General features: G+C 57.0%; 1 protein-coding gene across 3 annotated transcripts in view; it reads right to left on the bottom strand.

Moving 5' to 3' along the window:
• Positions 1 to 919: 919 nt before the first annotated feature.
• Positions 920 to 24,181, bottom strand: part of LMX1B (LIM homeobox transcription factor 1 beta) — an 86,200-nt gene continuing 62,938 nt past the window's right edge. The window contains exons 3-10 of one of the 3 annotated variants that reach the window (XR_004319490.1): positions 15,490 to 15,722; positions 13,013 to 13,194; positions 12,765 to 12,842; positions 12,550 to 12,616; positions 10,469 to 10,610; positions 8,420 to 10,155; positions 5,568 to 5,574; positions 920 to 929 (exon numbers count right to left, since the gene is read on the bottom strand). Coding sequence is in view for 2 of the 3 variants with exons in the window: in XM_032478457.1 (XP_032334348.1) it covers positions 9,998 to 10,155; positions 10,448 to 10,612; positions 12,550 to 12,616; positions 12,765 to 12,842; positions 13,013 to 13,194; positions 15,490 to 15,722 (883 nt within the window). In the remaining variant the exon portion in view is untranslated. Of the gene's footprint in view, positions 930 to 5,132; positions 10,156 to 10,447; positions 10,613 to 12,549; positions 12,617 to 12,764; positions 12,843 to 13,012; positions 13,195 to 15,489; positions 15,723 to 24,181 lie in introns of those variants that run through there. The other 2 variants (XM_032478457.1, XM_032478458.1) reach the window with 2 other exon arrangements.

The following is a 24,181-nucleotide window of genomic DNA, read 5'->3' as shown; positions in this document are numbered from 1 at the left end:
TTTTAAATACTAGCTCAAAACCTGTGTACATGTTAGGGAAAGTTTTCACGGACTGTATTTGTATAAGCAAAGTGGGATGATATTGCAAAATTGGGGCTGGAGGAAGTGCAGAGGCTGTTACTGTACGCTGTTGAGAACCTTCTAGCTGCTTTTTTTCTAAGCACTGATTTTTATACCAGAGACTTGGAAATATTATCTCATTTATTCACCCAATAACCCTGTGAAATGGTGTGGGTTTTAGCCAGGACTCTTTGGTGGCCAATGACAGAGACAACTCAAACTGGCTTAAACAATAAAGGGCTTTATTAGCGCTGCATTTGTTAGCCCTTTAATGCCGCCATAAACTGAGGCTTTGGGAGCCTCTGTCTCTGTCCATCTTTCCTTCTGTGGGTGAATTGGCTGTGGTCTCTAGGGCGCCCCACTGTGGTAAGGAGCATAACTGCCAGCATCCCTATAACTTGTGCTCCAAGGTACCCAGTTTCACCTTGGACCAATCACTGGTCAGGAGGCCTGGGCCACGACACTCAGGCCTCACTGACTGGCAGGGGAAAGCTCCCACTGTCTGTGCCTCGATGCCTCCTTTGGCATGGCCCCTGAGGTCATGGGAGGCCCAGGTGTCTGTCAGCCTCGAAGCACAGGGAAAGGAAGGCTGAGGCCACAGGAAACCCAGCTCCTGGAAGCTTCCCTGGCCTAAAGGGGTAGGAGGAGCCTTGCCGTGGTCAGTGCCGAGCACTACCCCATACCCACCCCTTCAAGGCCCTTGGGCCCCTTTTGGTGCAGGGTGCTGGGCTGAGTTAGCTTCCTGGGTAGGCAGAGAGAGGGGCACCTGTGAATAATTTTAGCCCCACCATTTGAGGACCTGGGGAGGGCTGAGCCCTGTGCCTGGTTCACTTGCTCACATGACCCTCATGATGGGTCTGTGCTCATCCCTAAGTCTGCAAAGAAACCAAGGCTTGGGGTGGTCATGTGACTTGCCCAAGCTCACGTGGCTAGTGAGTGGCAGAGCTGAGACTGGAGCTTGACAACACTGCACTCCCTATCCAGTGAAGCTGAATGGGATGGGGCACCCTCAAACCCCAGGCCCCCAGGCCCCCTACCAGATCAATTGTGCCCCCACCATTGGGAGGCCCCAGTGACAAAAATGATCAGAATGAAATACTGACACTCAAATCAGGGGCTCCCAACTGTGACCTATATCCTCTATTCTGGAAGCATCACCAGGGCCAGCACAGCACACACCGAGGGTGGAGCTGGATTTGCACCAGTGACAAAAGCCCCCATCAGGTGACTGGGGAAGGTGAGTCTACCCTGGGTCCTCAAGGAGGGATGGAGGAGAAGGGGCTGGGCAGGGCTGTGTCGGGGGGATGCTCAGCAGTCCTCATCTCACCCCTGTGGTCCTCCCTCTGGGCTCAGGGAGGGCTGATTCCCCAGAAGCCAGGGCACTGAGGATAAGCAGCCTCCCCCAGGCTTTTAGCCTCTCCCAGCCTCAGTTTCCTAATCAATGAAATGGGGGTGGTGAGAGTAGCTGCCTCACAGATGAGTGTGTGGAGTCAATGAGACGAGAAAACAAGGCTGGGAGTCACTGAAGCAAGGGCTCAAGAAGAGGCTGCTATCCGCCCCCCCCCCACGTCCCTTTATTGCCCTCCTCCTCTGTCTCTGACACCACTCCAGCTCTGGTTCAAATCCCAGCTTTGCCTTTCCCTAGCTGTGTGGCCTCGGGAAGATTCCTTAACTTCTCAAGCCTACTTTCCTGTTCTCTAACACAGGAATGCTGAAGAGTACAGGGTATCGTCCTTGCAAAGCGGCCACACAGGGCCTGGTGCACAGAAGCCTCCCAGAAGGAGGATTTCTTCCCTCCTTCCCTCTCTGGCTATAATCTGAAGCCTCGGCCACCTCTGCATCATCTGAGCCTAACCAGATGCTCAGCGCGCACCTGCCTGACTCCTGGTTGCCACCTCGTGGGCTGATGGGTGACTTGCAGGTTCAGTAGTGAGATTCAAACTAGCTTCTGATCCGTCTTGGGATTTAGTAGCAAAGCACCCCAAGTGTTGATAAGGGAGGTAAGGAGTGAAAATGGGATGCTGCCTGCAGAAAGGCGCTGGGGTGTTCTGTGCAGACGGGGGATGCACGAGGGGTCCCCTGCCTCTGGGTCCATTCCTGCTAGAGTCTATGCTAAGAACTTCCCCTGTTTCCTTCGTTGCTGATTTGGCTCTGATTTGATCAGAGGTTTTCAAATGAAGAAACAGAGGCCCCTGGGACCACGATGGGGCCCAGCAAGGGCTCCAAGGAATTGAACATGCACATTTTCTTTATCTAGGAAGTGGATGCAGAGGTGTTGGGGTTTTATTATTCCTCTTTAGGCCATAAACAGGTACTTTATACAGACTCCTCCATATTATTCAAAATCTCACAGTGCGCGCACTTTATTCTCAGCTAAATCAGAGTACGGGACGTGCCGGGCATCCTCTCACAGCCAAGGGCCTGACTGACGCCGGTGCCGGTGCCAGGGATCTCACCTCCTGCGTCTCTGGCCTTTAGACCCTGAATTCAGCCTGGTGTGCCCTGCCTCCCTGGTCCTCTGCGGCCCCCACCTGTGAGCACTTGTTCTGGCTGCTCCCTCCTTCTGGAGGTTTTCCCTGATTTCCCAGGCACAGCTGATGAACCCCTCCCCCAACTTTGAGTCCTTCATGCTTCTCTCCTAGCTCCTTCCTGTGCTCTTCCCAGCGGGCCTGGGTTCTAGGGGGTCTGCCACGCAAGAGATGAAGACCCAAAGGATAAGCAATCTGGGCGCTGTCTCTACTCCGCGGTCAAGCCCCAGGGGTTGCCCTGCAGTCAGAGCCATACCTAGAGGCCCCATCCATCCGCCAGTGCCTGGGGCCAAGGTCTGCCTGGCATGGGGCCTGGGACACTCATTGGCCACAGGAGCAATGCTAGCCGCAGGAGGCAGAGTCTTCACCTGTCAAGTAGACATTACAATTGCTCCCGCCCCCGGGGCTTTGAGGAGAAAGTGGGACAAGATGTGTGAGGCTCAGCAGAACTCAGGGTGCATGGTGAGTGTCCCTGAAGGCTGCTCCTCCCGCTTCCAGAGGCAACGCGTGGGGAGCTCCTCAGCCTCCTGATTCTCTGCCTCAGCACCTGTCGACCCTTCCAGCAGGTGAGCCATGGACAAGCAGGCCAGCAGCATTCCCCGAGTCCAGGGGACGGCCCTCCTTCTGACCCTCCTCCTGAGAAATGCCTGTCGGACCATCAGTCTAACTGCCTGTCTGTCCAGGCAGATTCTCACTCTATTTTGCAGCTGAACAGACCTCACCTCCTCCAATCCAGGCCTCACAGCCCGCGGCTTTCTCTGGCCACAGTGGTGAACTCCAGAGGCAGGACTGGGCCAGGCCTGTGACCCCTGAAGACAAGTTTTGTAGGGTGGGCTCAGAGCCATGTTCCTCTCCTGAGGCCACCCCTCTTCTCCACTCCCACGGGACCGTGGCCTAGACCCTCTCCAACCCCAAGTTCCCTGAAGGAATCACCCTGGAGCAAGTTACTCCTCCCCAGGCCTGGGTTTCCTCATCTGTGCAATGGGATGAGAGCTGCTCTGTGTTGTTGTGAGGGTCAGTGAGCTGGTCTGTGACTGGCAGTGGTGGGGACTTGACTAGTATTGGTTCTCGGGAAGGAGGGACCTGGAGGGAGACCTCCCATACCATCTCTTGTCTCCAGTCTCGGCCTGCATTTCCTCCCCCTCCCCTGACTTCCCCTTCTGGGCGGTGGGGGGTGGAGGAGGAGACAGGCAGGAGAAGGGGGAGCAGTGGATCAGCACAGCCCCTCCCCCACCGAGAACATTTTTTAGTGACGGGATTTGAAGAGAGTTGGCAGCCCACTGCTGTGGGGGTGTGGAGCTTGGAGGCCGCTCTCACAGAAGCCTCAGCCTCGAGCTTGGATGGAAGACCCAGTTTAGTCCTGCCCCTGTGCTGTGCAGTCTGGGCCGAGTGACAATTTCTCTGAGCCTCAGTGAGGCCGCTCTGAAGGTAGGAGAGTTTCCTTGCTCCCTGGGCCCCCAGGCCTGACCTTGGAGGACCAGGTTGCAGGGCCCAAGAGTGTTGGCTTGGGAGGCAGCCAGGGAGGTGTTGAGGTCATGGGTTTGCAACCAGATCTGGTTTTGAGCCCTGGTTCTGCTGGCCCTTTTTAGCTTTGTCATATTTAGTCATATTGAGCACTTCCTCCCTCTGAGCCTTGGGTTTCCCTTCTAAAACATGGGATCTTGACATCTGCCTCTCCAGGTGTGTCAGGTGCAAAGGAGGTATTGAATGGAAGGGCCTCGACATGTGTCTAGACACCCAGAAGCCCTGGGGCTCTGAGGCACCTGAGGCTGCAGGAGAGGGTGAGGGCGGGGCTGCCCCCAGGGGGCGCTGGAGCCCCTGGGCAGAGGAAGAGATGCTCTTGGTGGCCTCCAGGTGATCCTGACTTCAGGAGGCCAGAGGGGGGCTGAGAAGGAAAAACCCGAAGGTGGGGGAAGGAAGAGAGCATTAGGACTTCAGTCTGCAGGCAGGAGGCCTCCCAGGTGCGCAGACGTGCGAGACACGCGGGTGTGGATATACAATCGTCTTCACCGACGCAGACACTTCTGAGATGCCCTACTCCATGCACAGATCTCGACACCCGGCTGAGCACCGTGTACAGATACCTGCGTGATATGCCCAAGCAAGCCAGCCCCCAGGGCTAGTGCCATAGACGCACACGCAGGCGCACACACTCATACTCCCCAGGGTACTCTAAGGGAGCTTGAGACCTCAAGGAACACACTTTGAGAACCAGATCCCTTGAGTCTCTGCCATCTTCATACCCCTACCCCCGCCCCCATCTCCCCCGGATCCCAGGGCCATGTCTGGCCCCAAGTCCTCATTATTCTTCAGGGTTTGGCCTCAGCTCCTTCATTCTCCCTGTCACATTCCCTTGGGTGCATGCACCCACCTTGTGCCTCAGTGACCATCTACCTGGTTGTTGAACACCTGGGTGCTCAGTTCTGGTCCTTTGAGGCTCAGCCCTTCCCACGAAAGACATCTCTTGGATGCTCCAGAGACCCTCATCTCCACGTGCCCCAGACCAGAGAGCTCCAGGAACCCCCGGCTCAGTGACCCAGGAACCTAGATGTTGACTTGACTCCCCTCTCTCACCAGTACCTCTGGTATCAGCACTGGTACCAGCCGAGTCAAAGCCATCATCACCTGTAACCTAGGTAACCCAGTTGACCCCCTTTGTCTCCATCCAGTCTACCTGACCTAATTGGATTTATTCTCCAGTCGGCAGCAAGACCCTGGATACCTGGCCTTGCCTCCGGCCTCATTGCTTCTCCCTACCCCTAAACTTAGCTATTCTTACACGTTGGGAGATTCACAAGATTTTGCCTGCCCCTGAGGTTTTGTACAAGCCTGGAGCACTCACAGATACTTCTCATCACCCCCTAGCCCTCCCATGCCGACCTCAGCTTAATATATAGTTTCTTCTAGGAAGCCTTCTATGATGCTCCATCCCTCCAGATGAGGTTGGGTGCCCCTGTAACAACTGAGCTCACACCACACTATCTACCTCCTGCAGGCAGGGACCTGCCCCAGTTCTCAGCCTAATGGCTGGGCTTAAGGGGCCCTTCATATTGGCTGGTTGAATACGTATTGGGAAATGGGATGGAGTGAGACGGGAAGGATGCGTTTGTTTCAAGGATGGAGCTGGGTCGGGGCTGGGATAGGACAAGGATGGGGAAATGAAGATTATGGGACGCGACAAGGAATGTGTTGGGCAAGACTGAGGACCCGAGTTTCTCCCTCCGTGACCTGCTGTCCCTGGTGCCTGTTGAGAAATCTGCTAATGTCTCATGCAGGACGGGCTTGGGCCCCGCACAGCCCCTCCCCCCAAGGAGAGGCATCACAGGCGTGTACAGGTTGGTTTATTTACAAATATACTGATGTCTCATCTTTTTTTGTTGTTTCCATTTTCTGATTTTGTGGGAAGAGGCGGAAGGTGAGAGTGGAGGGCAGGGTGGGGGTGGTGATGTGGTAAACGCTAATAAATAATTTAACAATGACAAGTTATTAAATAAAATGTGTCTGGGGATGGCGGGTGGACAGTGAGAGTCTGTACAAGAAAAACAGGAATGGCCGGTGGCCTGGTCCCCACACCCAGCTGTGCTGGGCTCCCTCGGGACCTCCGGTAGGGGCAGGGGCACAGCGGAGAGGCCCCTTGGAAACTGCAGCATCCAAGGGCCAAATGTTGGTGGGTCCTTCCTGCTCCCTGGGCCCCCAGGCAGTGTGTCTGTGAGTGTGGGTCTGTGAGCCTCCGTGTGCATCTGGGTGTGAGTGTGTGTGTCTGTGTGCGTGTGTGTGAGCATGGACCCCCTTCCCCCGGGGGCAGAGTGAGTCCCAGAGCTGCAGGTTGTCCCAGATGGGAGGTGAGATCTCACCTCAGGTGGTGCCCAGACCGCAGGCTGGGGCCAGGGAGGCATCAGCCAATTCTCCTTCCCCCAAGCCTCACTGCTCTGGCCCTGCTCATCTGGACATGGTGGGTCTCCCACCTCACCTCCTCCAGGAAGCCTCCCAAGATGCCCAGCACTTACACTGGCCCCTTCTCTATGGGCTCTGCTGGCCCCATGTTCTGACCCTTAGAACCACAGTGTCCCTCTGTCCATGTGGCCTCCCTGGAAGGCTACGTGGTGGCAGAAGCCTGCCTTCCTGTCCCAGCCTTCACTTGCTGTGTTACCTGGGGCAGATTCCTCCCTCTCTCTGAGCCTCAACTTCTCCACAGGGAAGCAGAACTCGGCTTTTCCCCAACACTCCCCCTCCCCTCTTCTCACTCTCTCCTTCCTCCAGAGACCAGACTGTCACCTCCCCCTTCCCTGGGCTTCTGACCCAGCTACCATGTGGTGGTGGTCCCACTCTGAGGCAGAGGTGGGGTGCTCCTGGCTACTCATGTCCCCCACCCCAAATCAAGGCCGCGCTTCCTACATGAAGTGGGAAGAGTTAGATCATCTCGGCCCCAGACCCCGGTGAGCCTGCTCAGCTCTGTGTGCCTCTGCTGGGTGACCTTCTCTGAGCCTCAGGCTCCTCATCTGGGAAATGGGTCCCCAACAATGTCCACACAGGCCTGGGATGGAGTGTGTGTCTCTCCTCTGAGGAGAGAGCCCCTCAAGGGCAGGCCCTACCTCTCGCTCATCTGTGTCCCCTGCACCCAGCCCAGGGCCGGGCAGAGGGGGCATCAGAGCCTGGGGCACGGTGCAATGAAGAAGTTACCTAAACTGGCTGATGGGGCGTCTCTCGCAGAGGGGCTGAGGTCCCCCTTGCTTTACAATCTGTGGGTCGTGAGTGTGGGTGTTCTAGACCGGCTCCTGGAAGGGGCAGAGCCCAGTCTGGGCCTGTGCTTTGTGACGCCCCAGAGCGGCAAGTTTACTAACAAAAGTCATGCCCCATGACCTGGAGGTTGTTCACTAGATAAGGAGGATGAGGGCCTGTGTGGCATCCCTATTCTCAGCTCCAGCTCTGTCCCTGACTTGCCGAGAGAGGCCTTGTCCCTGGCCCTCTCCTGGCCCATGTTTTCCAGCTGCAGAATAAGGAGGTGGATTATTTGACCCATTCTTGAGGTTCCTTCCAACTTAAAGAGTCTGGGAGAGAAGGGCCAGGTCTCCTGAGGGGGGACATCCACTCCTGGGCCTGCCTCAAGTGCTCCCAGCACGATTCAACTGTGGGCACAAAAGGAGAAAGGGACCATCTCTTAAGAAACCAGAGTGGCTGCTGAAGGGACCAGTGGTGACTCAGGACCAGGAGACGGCACACAGCCTGGGTAAGCTGAGGCTGCAGAAGGACACAGGACAAAGTTCTGTGTGGAGCCAGAAGAGCCCAGAAGGCCCAGGCTGGCTGCTCCGGCCTGAGGAGTCCACCACTCAGGCTCAGGTCGCTCTGGAGGGGCTGAGGTCTCCCCAGAGGACAGAGAAGCAAAACCACAGAGGGGGTTGGTGCACTTCAAGGATCCCAGAGAGGGCCAGGCAGAGGGGCCCAAAGGTAGAGAGACACCTGCCATCCCATCTGCTCAAAGGCCGGACCAGGCAGACCTTAGGGTGATGGCCTAGGGCTTGGCATTAGAATGAAGAGCAGGGTGGTGAGCACTGGCTGAGGACACTGTGGCCTTCAAGGCCCATCGAGGGGTCACTGAGAACAGGGCCTATCAGCCTGACCTCACTTCCTCTTTTGAAGGGGTTAGAGTTGAGTAGATTGGGGACAGGGGTTGACACAGTGTATCTGGCTCCTAGTAGGGCCTTTGACAAAATGGTCCACACTCCTTGGCTCAGAGACACAGGGCCGACTCCTTACATTGGCAGATATGCTCAGGAGCGAGATCAAATCAGTGGTCACAGAGTTGGGGTGCAGAGAAACTCCACAGGCTGGACTGAATCAAATAAGAGGAAACATAACAAGAAAAAAAGTCAAGGTCCTTTGCTGGGTCTAAATAATAAGTGGCCTCCCCACACACAGAGAGAAGAGGGATGTGGCTTATCTGTCACACATGTGTGAGGGTCAGAGGATCTGGTTATAGAAGGGCAGGCTGAATTTCCAAGGTGATGTGGCCTAAACCACTCGCTGGATCTTGGGCCATATTAACAGAGGCAGGGTGCCTAAAGTGGGGGAGGTGATGGACCTACTCACTTTGGCTGGCTGATGACAGTGGGAAGACTGGGTTATATTGGCTCCACACCTTTAGAGGGAAAGCTGGAGCCAGGCTGGGGGGTATAGTTTTAAAAGGAAGAGCTGAAGAAGCTATAAAAGCCTGGCTTTGAGAAGCAAGGACTCAGGGTTGAAAAACGCAGAGGCAAAATCAGCAGAAAAGGCAGCTGACCTGGAGCCCAATGAAGTAGTGGGTTCCTTGTCATTGGAGGTATGCAAGGAGAGGCAGAGATGGCTTGGGCAGGAGCCAAACATCTGATGGAGTGCCAAGTGGGTGACCCTTGAGATACCTTTCCACCTGGAGGTTCTGCCATTTGGCCTGGTTCTACCTAGTTTGGGGGCCTCTGTCTCTGCCCTTGAAGCTGGTTGGGTCTGGGGTGCCCTGCCTGTCTAGGCAGCCCTCATCTGGGCCAAGGCTGAGATACATGTGTGTCCATGTGCTTCAAGCTCACCCCATCCTTTCCCATCCTCCCACCCCTCCTGTTGCTATGAGAGGGGGTCCCTGCCCTTATCTGGCCTCTTTCCCCTTCCTGACAAGGCAGGGCTGACCCGCAGAGGCCTCTCTGTCTTTTTCAGCATTTCTATGTATCTCTGTGCGTATCCACATGGGTGTGCCTTTAAGAGTGTGTGCGTTCATATGTATGTCTCCATCCCTTAGAGTCCACCTGGGCTCAGTGTACCCGCCCTCCCGCCCCCCTGATGATTCCCTCTCAGGGCAGAGCTGTGATGGGCTTGGCCCACCTGCCAGGCTCCTCCCCACTTCTGCTCCAGGCTCCTGTTGGAAGGGGCGATCCCAGGCTGGCAGGCCTGCCCCCAGAGGTGGGGGAGGTAGGCACCAGCACAGGGCACAGGTACACACGCTTTTCCAGGTAACAGGCACCTCACACACCACCGTCTTGGGCGTGCATGGGGGCCCTGCCTTGACCTAGGCCCCAGGCCATGGAGGTTGGCTTGACACAGAGAGGACGTTTAAAAAAATAGAGAGAATTTAAACTTCCCATAAAAGAGATGGGGAGGGGGAAGGAGGTGATGGAGGCGAGTGGCTGTCCTAGAGCTCTGGGTCCCTGGGGATGACATGGTCTCTGTGGGCAGGACACAGCCCCTGCCCAGTCCACGCCCATCTGCCTGTCTGGCCGTGCCCAGTGGGCATTTGAGCCAGGCCCGGTTGGCCGCAGGGAGGGCACTGTATGGCTGTCTGCAGAGTCTGTGCGGGCGGTGGGGCCAGGGGTGGCGAGGCTGGCCTCAGCGGCCCGCAGTCCCACCCAAGGACCCTTGCCCAAGCGTCCGTGCGGCCTGGCTGGCTCTCAGGAGGCGAAGTAGGAACTCTGCATGGAGTAGAGCCGGTCGATGGGGTTGCCCACGCGGGCCTGCAGGGAGCCCACATCCGAGGAGCCGAGGAAGCAGTCGCTGAGGCTGGTTAAGGAGGTATCGCTGTCGATGTCGTGGAAGATGGAGTCGTTCCCTGGGGGGCAGAGGGGGCATCAGCACCGGGGTGCGGGCTGGGGCTCTGGGGGCCCTGTTGGCCCTGCAGGCTGTTGGGCTGGAGGGGAGGAAGGGAAAGCGCCTGACCAGAGGGGCTAGAGGTCTGGGGTGGAGTCTCCAGGGCGCCCCCTCCGGGTCAGGAGGAGGCAGGTGAGCTGTGCTGGCAGGGCCTGCCTGGGCCCTGGGGCGGGAGGTGGCTGTCTCGGCCCCAGGCTTGCCGGGTCAGCCAGTGGGCAGGGCGGTGCCAGGGCTGCGGGAGGCGGGCAGCTTACCATAGGGGTTCATGTGGTCACCTGGCATTTGGGGTGGCGTGAGGCCCTGCTGGAAGGGGTCGCTGCTGCCATAAGGGCTCTGCTCCATGGCCACGATCTGCTGCTGCGGCGGGGCCAGCGGCGTGTAGGAGGCCATCATGCCCTCCATGCGACTCGACAGGACCTCTGGGGACACAGCACGCCCTCACTGACCGGCCTGGCTTGCCCCAACCTGGAGACCTCACAGGTGTACCCCAGCAATCCCTACTGACTTCCCATATGACCCCCCAGTCCAGGCTGCCCACTGCGTCCCCTCGGATCTCCTCTGGACTTCCCCAGCCCCTCCCCCTGCTGAGGTTCCCTGGGGCCTTCCAGGGCCACCTAACCCAGGTTTCTGACCACTGGCACCTTTCCCCAGATACTCACTCCAGCCTCTCTCCCAGAATTAGTTTATCCAAAGTCAGAGAGCCCTCCCTCCCCACCTCTCCCTTCCTCCAACAGCTCTGTCCGCCAACAGCTCACAGCCGGGGGAAGACAGACACCTAAGCAGCCAGCAGTGGCTCAACGTGTGCAGTGAGTGCCCTGCATCTGGAAGCATCAAGGTGGAGCCTGCACCCAGGCCAGTGAGGCTTAGGGAAGGAAGGCTTCCTGGAGGAAGGGGCCCTCCACCTCCATGTGACTTAAAGAACCAGCAGAGGTTCAACCAGCCTAGCAGGGGGCAGGCAGGCCAGGCTGAAGGACAGCAAAGGCAGAGGAGAAACTGCTGGGTGGGAGCAGGGAGTCCAGTCCATGGGGCCAGAGCATGAGGACAAGGGAAGGTCATGCGTGGGGAGAGAGATGATTCCCTGGGGCCCAAGCTGAGTGGGGGTCCCCTGAGGCTGCAGGAAGCCAGTGGAGGGTCTTAGCTGTGGAGGGACTGTGGACAAAGGCTGGGAGGGTGGAGGCCAGAGGCAGGGACCACTGGGAGGAGGGAGTTACAGGGAGGGGATGGGGTCCCAATTAAAGCAGATGCGGACAGACTAAGAGGGGCATAAAGGACACGGGACAAGAAGCCACTGCCCGACTACGTTACTGAGCAGACGCAGTGAGCGTAGGACAGGAAGACAGGAAGGGTCAGAGGCGACGCTCGGGTTCCCTGTGTGGGGGCTGGGTGGGTGGTGGTGCCATTTGCGGAGAGGGGTCGGGTAGGAGTGGGAGGTGTTTGTTGGGAACATTCTCAGGGAGGCCACATCCAGGGGGCAGCTGGGAACACCAGAGAATGAGACACAGCTTGGGAGCGGGCTGGGAGACCCGAGGGAGTGGCTGCAGCCCCAGGAGGCTGGGCGTCTCCAGAGAGGGAGCAGAGAGAGAAGACAGGAAGCCCTGGGCTCTGAGGTCACAGCCATGAAGTCCTGGGTCCAGCCTGGGACCCTGGTCTGCCCCCAGAGTCCTGAGTAGAAAGGGCTGCCCACCAATGCCCTGGCATCTGCCTCGGAGCTCCCATCCCACCGGGGAGCCCGCCCCTGAGGCCCTGTGCCCTCCCTTCAAGGCCTTGAAGGCTCCATGTTCCCAGGCCGCCTGGGAGGCCAACCCCGGCCCACAATGTGGAAACAGCATTTGGGCAAAGCGCAGTTCACCCTGGACTCCTCAACAGCCTGCAGGCTTTCTTTGGAGATTTCTCTGGAGAATTCCACTGAATTCTATTGTGGGCAGCAGAGTGAGTGGTCATGTCAAAAGCAGAGGCTCAGGAGCCCCACACTTGGGGCTGAGGTCTGGATTTGCCCCTAACTAGCTGAACGATCCCAACCAGTCCCTTAGTCTCTCTGAGCCTCAGTCTCCTCATCTGAGAGATGGGATGTAACGATGCCCTTCCTCTCGGGGAGCTGTGAGAATTAAGTAAGACTGAGTGAGTTGAACGGTGGAAACAGTGCCTGGCACAAAGCAAGGGTGCATAGATGTCAGTTTTAAATATGGAAATTCAGCCACCCCTCTGGGCTGCCATCTCTCCTCCTGTGTCCCTCTCTACTTCACTGATCTCAGCAGGTTCCAAGGCAGCAGCTGCCTGAGCTCTGATGGCCTTGGCAGAAGGTTTCCCGGGAGACTGAGCCCCGCCCCGGCCCCGCCCCGGCCCCGCCCCGGCTCACCTTGGCCCAGCCGCTGGGAGTTCTGCTGTTCCTGCTGCTGCTGGTGCCGCCGCGCCAACTTCTTCATCTGCAAGAGACACGGGACACAGGACGTGCCAGGCGCCTCCCAGCCCCCATTCATTCCCAGCCCCACCCACACCAGGCACCCCCGTCTTCTGCCTGCCCACCTCCCCACCCCACCCTGCCCAGCGCAGAGGCAGGTGGCCTGTGCTCACCTTTGCTCTTTGGTTCTGAAACCAGACCTGGACCACGCGCACACTGAGGCCCGTCTCCGCCGCCAGCGTCTCCCGGACCTGCCGGGCGAGAGGGAGACGGTCAGGTTTGGGGGTGGGCAGGGGGGACTTCAGGATGGCTGGGGAGGTGGAGGGATGTCCCAGCCCCCTGCAAGAGTGGAAAGGGTGGTGACTGGAAAGGCAGCGGGTGTCGGGGTGTCAGCCCCCACCCCACCCCAGCCGCCCCTCACCTTCCGGCAGGGCTTGGAGGAGACCTCGAAGGAGGCCTTGAAGGCTCTTCGCTGCTGCGTGGTGAGGATGGTCCGGGGCCGCTTGGGCCTCCGCGGATCCTTCCCATCGTCCCCGCTGCCCTTACTCTGGTTGCCCTGTCCCTTGGCTGGCTTCATGTCCCCATCCTCGTCCTCGCTCTTCACTGTGGGGGACACAACTCAGCCAGTCAGACTTTTATCCTCAGGCAAGCTGCCGCCCGATGGGATCCCATCACCTGCCCACACCTGCCCTGACTCCCCAGGGCCCTCAGGGTAAAGACCATCCCTCCCCTGGCCCACAGGCCCTGCCTTGTCTAGTCTCCCATCTCCTGTCTGTCCCCTGGCCCATTCCCTGTGTGTCCCCTTCCTTGGCACACACTCCTTACTTCCTCATCTGGGGCCCCTGGGGAGACCTGAACCCAGGCCCCTAGACCTGCTCTGCTGACCACACAGGCAGACATACACAGGAAGGCACCCAGGTGAGCAGACACAGACACACACACACATGGATGCACACGTGTGCAGGGGGCAGAGATACAGGCCCATGTGGGGACAGGTATGGACTCTGCAGGATAACCAGGTGCACACACATGGCCGTGCACATGCCTCTGTGTGTGGACACACGGACGGGAGCACGATTTCACTGATGCTCACACACGGCCAATCTGCCCACAGGCCCCCAAGGAGAGATGCTGGCGTCTGTGTTCATTCTGGCCCTGGGCTTCCCCTGACCCATCTTGCCTGGGACCCACCTTGTCCTGTCGGCCTCCAGAGCCTGGGAGACCCCAGCCCAGCATGCCAGCCTTTGAGAAAACTAGTTCCCATGCTGTTGGCCCAGCCCCAGCCAGGGCTCAGGGCACAGAGAGGAGCCTTCTTCTTTGGAGCTTCCAGGGACTAAGAACTGATAGGCAAAGATACACATTCCAGATGTTCTCACACAGGAGTGTTCATAACCATGGCACACTTGCACACACGTGCACACACGTGCACACACACACAGGTGCATGCTCACAGGCGGGAACATTCAGGTATGCACACATCTGAACAGGCGCACACACCTGCACGCAGAAGCATTTCTACTCACCCAGGGACACACTCAGACCCACCATGCACACAAAGCCATTTCCAGGCCTGAGTGTGGGTCTCAGAGATGTCAGCCCCAGACAGACAGCAGAGCCTCCCCCCTCCCCACGCCCGTGCCTTCTGCTGACCCCAAGTCTGAACTGGTCTCCTTTCTCCCGGCCCATCTTCCTCGGAGCATGAGCCTCTGGGGAGGGGGCCTCCCTCCGAGACTCCCTCCCAGGGCCTGGTACAAATGTGCCAATGGCACCTGGCTGACTTCTGCTCTCCCCCAGTCCAGGTAGCCTGGCTGCAGTGCTGCCCCACCCAGGGATGGACAGAGGGACAGATAGGTGGGGGGCTCACACCTCTTCCAAGGGCCTCCAAGATCTTCTGGATGGTCAGGTCCTGTGACTGTCGGCTCCGGGTTCCCCCACCGGGCCTGGCAGACCAGGGCACCTCCTCCCCACACCCCCTGTTCCAGTCTGTCCCCACCACCCCTAGGAATGACAAGGCACCAGTCCCTCCCTGGCTTTTCCCTCCTTAAGACTTGTTCCTGGCTGGCTCCGCCCTTCCTGCAAGGAGGGCTCCAAACTGGCAAAATCTTTGGGGGCTGGAATAGGGTAGAGGGGGCCTTTCCCACCACCACAGAGGGCCTTGGTCTCCCCACAAAGCCAGGAAACAGGGACTAACTAGGGGTGCTGCTGCCCACTGCTGAAGGCTCTGGGGAGCTGATGGAGAGAGGACGTATCAGATCAGACACCTGCAGCCTGCAGACCTAGTGCTGGCAGAGACCCCTGTGGTGCTGTGCTGTGGTGGGGCCACAGCAAGAAAGAATGAGGGTGAGGGTGCTGGGCCAGAGAGCAGGGTGGGGTGTGCACCTGTGTGCAAACCACAGTACACATGAGTACGTGGAAAATTTATTTACTGCATGTGTGTTGGGGCACGTGTGCACGTGTTTACATGCGTATACACGTGTGTGTGTCCCTGGGTGTGGCCTTTTGCATGCTCAGGCATGGAAGTGCACGTCTACACACGTACATGTGTCCAGCTATTTGCACTCTTGGCATGGGTATCCACACATGCATTTTACATGTTGGTGTGTGTCCATCTGTGATCGTGTGCACCTACACATGTGCACGAGCACGTGTGCCTTGGTGATAGTGTCCAGGTGCACTTGTGTGCCTGTGGGGCTGTGCGCACATGTCCGTGTGCACCCAGACATGTGCATGTGTATATGTGAACACATCAGTGCACACATACATGGGATGTGGGTGCAGTGTCTGTGTGGAGCTCGGGTCCTGGGGCCAGCGGCCGACTTCTCCTGCAGGTGTGGCCCTCCATGGCATGCTGCCAAGCCCCTCTCCCTGCCGCCTGCCCCAGCTCCAGCCCTGGCTCACCAGAGTCAGACTCATCGGGGCTCACGGAGCTGAGCAGGTCCTTCTCCTTCTCGTAGTCACCCTTGCACAGCAGCTGGCCCTCCTTGAGCACAAACTCGTCGCCCTTGCGTAGCTGCCGCTCACACACGCAGCAGCAGAAGCAGCCCAGGTGGTACACGCACTCCAGTGCCCGCATCACAAATTCAGTGGGGGCGATCTTCTCCATGCAGCCGCTGCACTTGGCCGCGAAGAGCCTGCAGGTGCACAGAGTGGGCACACTGGCTGGAGTCAGGGGTTCCTCCCAGAGGCACTGCCCAGGAAGGCCTCTTCCTCCCGCCACCCTGACCCTCCAGCCCAAGTGGGAGAGGCCCTCCCTGGGCACAAAGCCAGACAGTAGGAGCCCTACCCCTTGGCTTGCAGGGTCCTGGCTCATGGTGGGCACTGGGCATCCTGCCCAGAGGTGCCCTCTTCTGGGAGCAGTAGCTCAGGGCCCTTCCCGCCCAGAGACACAGTGGCCACTAGAGGGCAGAGTGCAGGGTCAGCCTCCACCTTCCCCGAGAGCCAGGTCGGCCCCTGCCCTGAGGGGAAGGACAGGCAGCCCACAGGTCCCATCCACCCTCACTCCAGGACCTGCTCTGCCTCCTAGCTGCCCTACCCTCTCCCCCACATCCAAGCCATCCCCAGGCCTGTCCAACCCACCACCCAGCCTGGGCCCCTTGTCTCCTGCCTGAGAGCTGCTTCTGTGCCCTCCCTGGGTTCCTGGTCCTTCCAACCCTTCAACTCAACTTCCAGAATGAGAGCCAAAGGGATCTGGCTAAAACACACATTTGATCATGCTGCTTCCCTGCTCCAGACTCTTCCATGGCTCCCTAGTGCCCTCAGGAGAGCCTCCAAGCTCATGAGTCTGACACTCAGACCCTTCACAATTCTGCCTCTTCTCTCATCCCTCTGCTCCCCGAGGCTGTGGCCCCGTGGAACAGCCTGCAGTCTCTCCAGAGCACCATCACACTGGCCTTTTGACCTGTGCTTTCTCTGACCCTCACACTTGCTTGTCCCTCATTTCAGCTGAGAAATCTCCACCATAAACAGATATTCATGGAGCACATACAGCCTACCAGCCACTCTTCTAAGCACTCTTCGTGCAGAAATGCATTCAATCCTTGTAACAAACCCTACGAGGCAGGAACAAATATTCATCCCATTTTAGAGATAAGGAAACTGAGGTGCTGAGAGGCGGAGTCACTTGCTCAGGGTCGCGTGGGTAGTAAGTGACGGAACTGGCTCTGCGCCTGGGCTTGGTACGGTCCTTCCATGACAGAGAGGATCCATCTTCCATCTCCGGAGACAAAGCCGGGGGTGGGGTGAGGGGGTCTCCTTGCCTCTGGCGAGTGTACAGAGGAGTCTAAAAAGCATGGCTGCGCCTCTCCCCAGACCTACTGACCGCTCCTCCAGGCCCCCATCCCTATCACGTGCCCTGCTCTGTGGGAACTCAGCCTCAACAACACTTTGATGGAAAAATTTATGAAGAATCAAATTATTGCTGCTGGGAGGGAATTAAAACCATTTTTCATTCCCCGCGTCCCCGGGCCACGTCTGCGGGCGCCACCTTGGGAGCACTGCGCACATCCCATCCCTCTTTATGGCCCGCCATCACAGGCACAGATTACAGCTGCAATTCTCTACTAATCGGTTCTGGAACAGAAATGGCCATAAATGCAAGGCTCTCAGCCTGCCTCCCTTCCCTGGGCTGCCATCAGCACCGCCCACAGCAAGCTGGTGGGGCGCAGTGGACAGGGCCAATCCGAGCTCTGCCTGCTGCCCTTGCACCAGCCAGGGCATTCAAATTGGGGGCACCCCAGCAACCCCTGCCATCCACTTCTAGTCTACCCAGCAGGCTCCTACTCATCCTGCAATGCCCAACTCCAATGCCACCTCCTCTGGGAAGCCTTCTTTGAAGCCCGAGTCTTGAGGAGGTGGCCTCCTCTATGCTCATCTCAGGCCTCAGTTCCCTTTACTGTAAAATGGGGATGTCAACAGGACCTCCCTCAAAGGGCTATTGTCAGGGTTCAATGATATTGAGCGTTTAACTCGATGAATAAGTACCACATCAGAGTGAGAGCGCATGCCCCATCAGCTCCCAATCCTACACAGGTCTGCCTGATCCTTAAGGAAACCTCAGTGAGTGTTCGAGAAGCAGGTGAGTGAAGGCTTCGCAGGTGCAGAGGCTAAGGCAGACAGAACTCTATTGGCCCACAGAGCTTCACAAGATGAATTCATCTCCAATTTGGCCCTTTGGCTGAAGACCTTTGTTCAGGGTGCAACCCACCCAACTGTCCATGGCACCCTAGGCAGAGGCCCCTAGAGGTCCTCCAGCTCTACCAAGGGGCTGGGGAAGGAGCCAGGTTTGCAGAACCTGCTGCTCTGACATGGAAGACCCTTCTGTCTCCTCTCTCCCAGTGTCTCTCTGACCCCTCCCCACACTCTACCTCCTGACCCAGGGGCCTCACTCAGGGCTGTGGCCCCCAGGCTGACAGGGGATGGCTGCATCTGTGCCACTTGGCAGGACCAGAGCCCCAGGCTGGGTTGGTACACCTTGGGTGGCTCCCAAGGAGGTGGCTCTCTTAGTCAGCGGGAGGGTGCAGCAAGGGGGTTGACCTGCATTTGCAGGCACCGCCACCAAGCAGGCTCCGTTCAGAACTGCCGCGCTAATGCCTTGGCAGCAGGGGGTCGATTGCTACTTTCTCCAAACTCATCAACACAATCTATTATTAATACTTCTCCAAAGGCTCGGCGCCGCCATTACGGAGGCAGCGCCAGCCACTCGGGGCATCATCTGTTATCTAGATTGCAAAAACTCGGGAAATAAAACAAACTGTGCACACTTTATAAACGGAATGTGCCATCCGTTTGGTCTCCAAGCATCTCTCCAACCAATAAAACATCGGGGGGGATGCATGAAATACTTGCTCCCAATTACAGGCTGCCTTTGTCTACCGTGCCAGGGTGAGAGCTACTAACGGCATGTGTGGGCGGGCTTGGGGCACCAGCAGCGTGCCCCCTTCTTTGTGCGCCCCCACGCCCCCTCCTCGATCCCTCCCACCATGAAGGATTGCTGGAACCAGCCATCAGGAAGCAGCCCCAGCCACAGGCGGATGGCCCTGTAATCAGATGGACTCAGGTTCAATGCTTGTTTCTACCACTTGATGGTTTGTAACTGGGCAAGTAATTTCCTCTCTCGAGGTCTCAGCTTACTTATCTGTATAATGGGCTCAACAACACTGCCTGTTTCTCAGTGGGAAAATGTAGGGAGCTCAGGATAAAGCTGCCAGCACAGAGCGGGTGGTCAAGGGGCATAGGCAGGCTTCCCGTGAATGCTGTACAGAAGCTACAGATATTGGCCAGAGATACAGAACTGCTCAGGCTGAAAAGCTCCGAGTCTTCTTGCCTCCCTCCCCCTCCTGCCCCCGAGGGGCTCCTGGATCGGGAGCTCAGGTCCTGCTCTCAATCATGACTGGCTCTGTGACCTTGGGCAAGTCTGAGCCTCATTTCCTCATCTGTAAGAAACAACAGTCCCCACTCCCCAGAACTGAGCAGGGCATTCCTGATGGGTGTGTTTTTCCTTCTCACACTTGGGCTGGGAGGCCAAGACGGGGCAGGCCCTGGGGTCAGTGGATGGGAGGAGCTACCTGTGGCCTCCCCTCTAGCTGCCCCACCCTCTTGGCACCAATCCCCTCGATCTGGCTCCTCCCCTAATCTGGAAACTCCAAATCTAGACAGCAGCTTCATGACCACATCACAGACACACAGGCTTGATAGCAACCCACACAGTCCCCGTTCCCATTCTCCATATAAACTGCTGACCCTTTCCTCACGCTATCCCTACAACCTAGAATGCCGTTCCCCCTCTCCCAACTTTTGCCCAGCAAACGCCTGCTTATTTTGAAGGAGTTAGCTTGGGCATGCTTTTCTCCAGGAAGCTCTCTTCTCCTCTCCAGTCTTAGATCAATGTCCCCCCCACCCCCCCACTACTGTAAAACGTATTCTACAGATTCCACTCTACCTCTTTCCAGGTCCACCTTCCCCACAGTCACCTGTGTCTTTAATGCTGAGCACAAGCCCCCATACACACTAAGGTGAGCAGTAACTGTTTGTTGAATGAATGTTAAACCAACCAATATAGTCCTGTTTGGCGTGTGAGGCAGGGCGTCAGTCCCCACCCCCAAACTGGTCTGGTGGGAGCCACCTGAGGAGACAGTGCTACCTGGGAAGGAGCGGGGGCAGGCAGCCTGGAGTTCTTTCCTGGCTCCATAACTTTTTCCCTGTGTGACTTTGGTCAAGACATTTAACCTCTCTGAGCCTCTATTTCTTTATCTGTAAAAATGGGAACGATGGTACCTACTTACAGGGTTGTTGGGAGGGCTGAATGTGTGTGAAGCCCTTGGCCCCGTGCAGGCATGAAGAAGGCATTCCACAAGAGCTGGCGTCTGTCTTTCTTTTATTCCTTATGAGTCCAACATGCCTTTGTCAATTACCTTCACTGGGGTCTCCCAGTGGTCTCTGGAAGCAGCCCAACCACACCTCCCTCTCATGACCACCCTGGGTTCTGGATCGGTCCTTCTAGCTTCTGTCTGGCTGGGCTGGACAAAGCACCCCTGGCTCAGTTCTCTGTCTCTCTCATTAATATCATCGAGCTCAATTAACATCTAATGGCATCACCTCATCAAATCCCCACAAAACCCTAAAAGGAAGCTGCTGTTTCTATCCTCATTTCACAGACGAGCACAGGAAGGTGTAGAAGGCAGGTTCAAGGTCATACGGCAGGATCACCATATACTCCCTCCCTACTCCGTGCATCCAAATGTTTCTTCTCTCATCAATTACCCTTGCCCTTTGCTGTGAGTACCATGCCCACATCTGTGCCCTCCCCAAGAACATACCAAGTTCTTATTATCTGGCATAAGCCCAGCACCCAGTCGGTGTGGCTGAGTGGGTTTTTCTTAAACCAAACTGAACATCTCTCTCCCGCAAACACATCCTCCCTCTCCCAGGATCATCTGTGATTGCAGAGTAAGAAATTCCCTTTTTAGGGATGTCCTTCCCTTAAAGAGTCCCAGGCTATGACACACATCTCCATCTCCTGAGTTTTTACTGGTTTATGTGTTTAATGCTCAATTTATTAGACTCATAAAGCTAACAAACAAAACTTAGAAAACCAATTTTTTTCTGGAACATTTGAACATGGACTACAAATCTGAATAATTTCTCTTAAACCATTGACACCTGCAGAGATGCATACAGTACGGCTGATTCTTTTACCTCCGATAAAATCGGTTTTATCCAGCCTCTCCTCATGGGTCTTCAGCCCCAGATCTTGGAGTCCATATGACATGCACTGGGCTTGGAATCCTGGCTCTGTCACTTCCCAGCACTGGAACCCTACACCAGTCCCTTCTCCTCTCTCAGCCTCAGTGACCTCATCTGTCCAATGGGGATAATGGCTGGGCACATGAGACAGGCTCCATAAGTGGGGACCATGATTGCTGTCATCATCTCTCCCAGACTTTCCAGCACTGGTTCACTATCCTTGCCGAGTAGAAGCTCCTCCCTCTTCTCCTCACTGTACTGCCATTCCCAGACCCCCATCACTGCATTTTACAGTTTATGTAGCCCTTAGCTGGGTTCTCAGTTCAAGAGCTCCCAGCAGTTTTAAGATAAGCCCAAAGGTCTAATCATGGCATTCAAAGCCTGACTCTACCCCTTCATACCTGGCCTCCGGTACTCTGCTCCAGCTGCCATGCTTCTCATTGTTCCCTGAGCACAGTAAGTCCCTTCCTGCCTCCTTAGCACCAAAAATTTCATCTGACTCCAAGGCCTGTCTTCTTGCCCCCTTTCCTTTGCTTCTTATTGAACTCCTCTTCATCCTTCAAGACCCAATTCAAGTATCACCTCCTATGTGAAGCCTTTCCTGATACCCAAAGACCCAGATATTTATGTGTCTAAAGCCCCCACTGACCTAGAAATAAGGAACTGGGTCTAATTCAACCCCCTACCCTGGGCTCTGGCATTGAGTTGGTGGTTACTGAGTGTTTGTTGAATGAATGAATAACCTTGTGAGAAACGAAATGGGCAGTCAGGTAGGACAAGAGAACACTGGATATTCTGCTGCTGGGGGGTCTGAGGACACGGCCAGCTAGCAAGATAAGTGAACTTTCCCTCCCCTGCCCCCTTCACAACTACACAAACTGGAGGCCAGTGTCCCAATTTTTTATCAACAAAATTCTATACATGCCTCCTGCTGAGCTGGGAATCCTTCAGTAACACCCCCGGCTGCACTCTCCTGCCTAGTACACAGGGAAAGCCCTGGGAGTGCCATGTTGGTATAAAATGACTCCTCTGACCATTAAGTGACTGGACCAGGCCTGGACACCGGACTCGAGGTGGGCCAATTGGCCCCTCTGTCCTATGTCCCCTCCTTCTCCTGCTCATTTAAGGGCTCTTTGTCAGCTCCCCATCCCCATCCTCATTCTCAGAGGAATGGCTTTCCACATCTCTAGCACCAGCTGTGTGGCTTTGGGTCATTCACATTCCTTTCTTTGAGCCTCAGTTTCCTCTTCTGTAAAATGGGGGTGCTGATCCCTCCTTCACTGGTGATTGAGAATCCTGTGAGTTTTACTGGATATGAGAAAGCCAAGCCCAGTGCCTGGCCCAGAGGGCATCTCTGCAGGTGTGTCTTCCCTTTCTTTCCCTAGTCTAAGTCTCATGTGGTCCCCAGTGTGGGCTCTGGAACCTTCTCGTCTACACCTCCAATTGCAGTCTGAAGCCCCTGATACACTATTGAACCTGAGTTCCCCCTGAGGTATGATCTTCTGGGAGACTCTTACCCAGAGCCGCACTGGGGACCAGGCAGATTCTGGGCCTGGTTTCTCTCAGGGCTTCTCCAGGCCTAAGTCCCACAGTCCCTGGAAACACTCCCTTCATGGGGACTGCAAGGCTTGGCGCCTGGAACTGAATACCCTGTCCCCACTGGCCAAACCTTCACTGATTCATACAGCAAACACCCAAGGAGGCTGACTCTGTGCCAGGCTTGTGCAAGATGCTTGGGGGACTGAGTCAGACCAAATCTTGTCCCCTGGGAGCTGGCACAATGCGGCATGTGCCTTGATGCGTTACACTCAGCAGGCTGGGGGAGCATAGAAAGGTATGCTAGTCAATCTGGAAGACAGCTGAGGACTTCCTGGAAGAGGCGACATGAACTTGGTCCTGGAAGCAGAAGGAATGGTCTGAAGAGTCTGAATCTCACCTCTGCCAATCCCAGCTGCCTGAACCTGGGCAAGCCATCTCTACTCACTGGCCTGTTCTCCAGCCTGAAAACGGGGACCACAATCCCCGCCCCTTACAGGTGATCACAATCACGTTTACCCTCTGTGCCACACCTTCAGAGGCTCGCGGCAGGATCCCAGGGCACTAACTGGGCCCCACATAGGAAGTGCTCAGTAGGCGGCTCGTGCTGTCATTGCTGCTGGGACTGTGGTGTCTGCAATGATACCTGTTGAAGGATAAGCTGGAGTTCCCAGGAGTCCAGGGGACAGGACTCCACACTCTTGGGGTTCCAGCTGCTGCTGCTGGAGACTGCTTGTCATTTGGAGGAGCTGATGGGGCGAGAGCAGGCAGAGGGAGCTGCCTGACTGCCTCCCTCCTGGACTCGTTGACATCTCCCCCACGTGCCTGCCGCGTCCTTATCATTCCGGGTGTAGCTGTTTTTTATTTTGAGACAAAAAGGGGCCTGTTGATGGGGCTCCAACTCAAACCAGCTGCAAACATCTGCTTTGATGCGGCGGCGGCGGGCCAGGCGGGCGGCGGCGGGAGCCGCAGGCGGGGGCCCCGGTGCGCCCGTCAATCACGCGGCTGGAATGCGCGGCGTGGCCGGTCGCTCGGACCGACGGCTGCCGGGCCGGCGGCGCGCGCGCCTCGCAGGGCCTCTCCGCCGCCTCGCCGCGCCGGGGCCGGGCCTGCCGCGAGGGCGGCCCCGGCGCTTCCTGCGGGCGCACAGACCCTGCTGTGCGGAGCCGCTGGCTCCAAGGCCCTTTGATCCCGGCCCGGGGCGCTGTCGGGAGCCCGTGGCCGGGGCTGGAGGTCACGGGCCTGGGGTAGGAGGGACGGGCCCAGCCGGCAGCCCGGGGTACCATCCAGGGGCCAGCCCCGCCAGGCAGGCACACATTCCGTGATTCCACACCTATTTATTTAGCACCTACTACCTGCCAGGCACTGTCTGGAGCCTGGGGAGAGGCAGTGAGCCAACTGGACAGTTTCTCCCAACACCCCCCTCCAGCTTCCATTCTAATGGGTGTGGAGACAAGCTAGAAATAGATACCTCTCTAGCATAAAGGGTGTAACAAATGGTGACAATGATGATAATGAGGCAAAGAAGAGCCATCAAGGTGACTGAGGCAGTTAGAAAGAACCGTCAGAGGCCTTACTGAGATACCCCGGAGGGAAAAGGGTTCCCAGCAGAATGAATAGCAAGTGCAAAGACCCTGAGGCCTGACTGTATCTGGGGTGTTGGAGAAATGACAAGCTGGAGAAGATGAGCGGCAGGAGAAGGCCAGGAGGTGCAGGTAGAAGCAGGGGTTGGGGCAGATCAAGTAGGGCTTTGGCAGGAGGGTTTTGAGCAGAGGGGTATATGAAGTGACGGACATCTAACCAGGTTCCTCAG

The sequence above is a fragment of the Camelus ferus genome, chromosome 4 (genome assembly GCF_009834535.1).
Source record: "Camelus ferus isolate YT-003-E chromosome 4, BCGSAC_Cfer_1.0, whole genome shotgun sequence".
Classification (NCBI taxonomy): domain Eukaryota; kingdom Metazoa; phylum Chordata; class Mammalia; order Artiodactyla; family Camelidae; genus Camelus; species Camelus ferus.
Note: the sequence above shows the minus strand (reverse complement) of the source record. Positions and strands in the feature narration are given on the sequence as shown.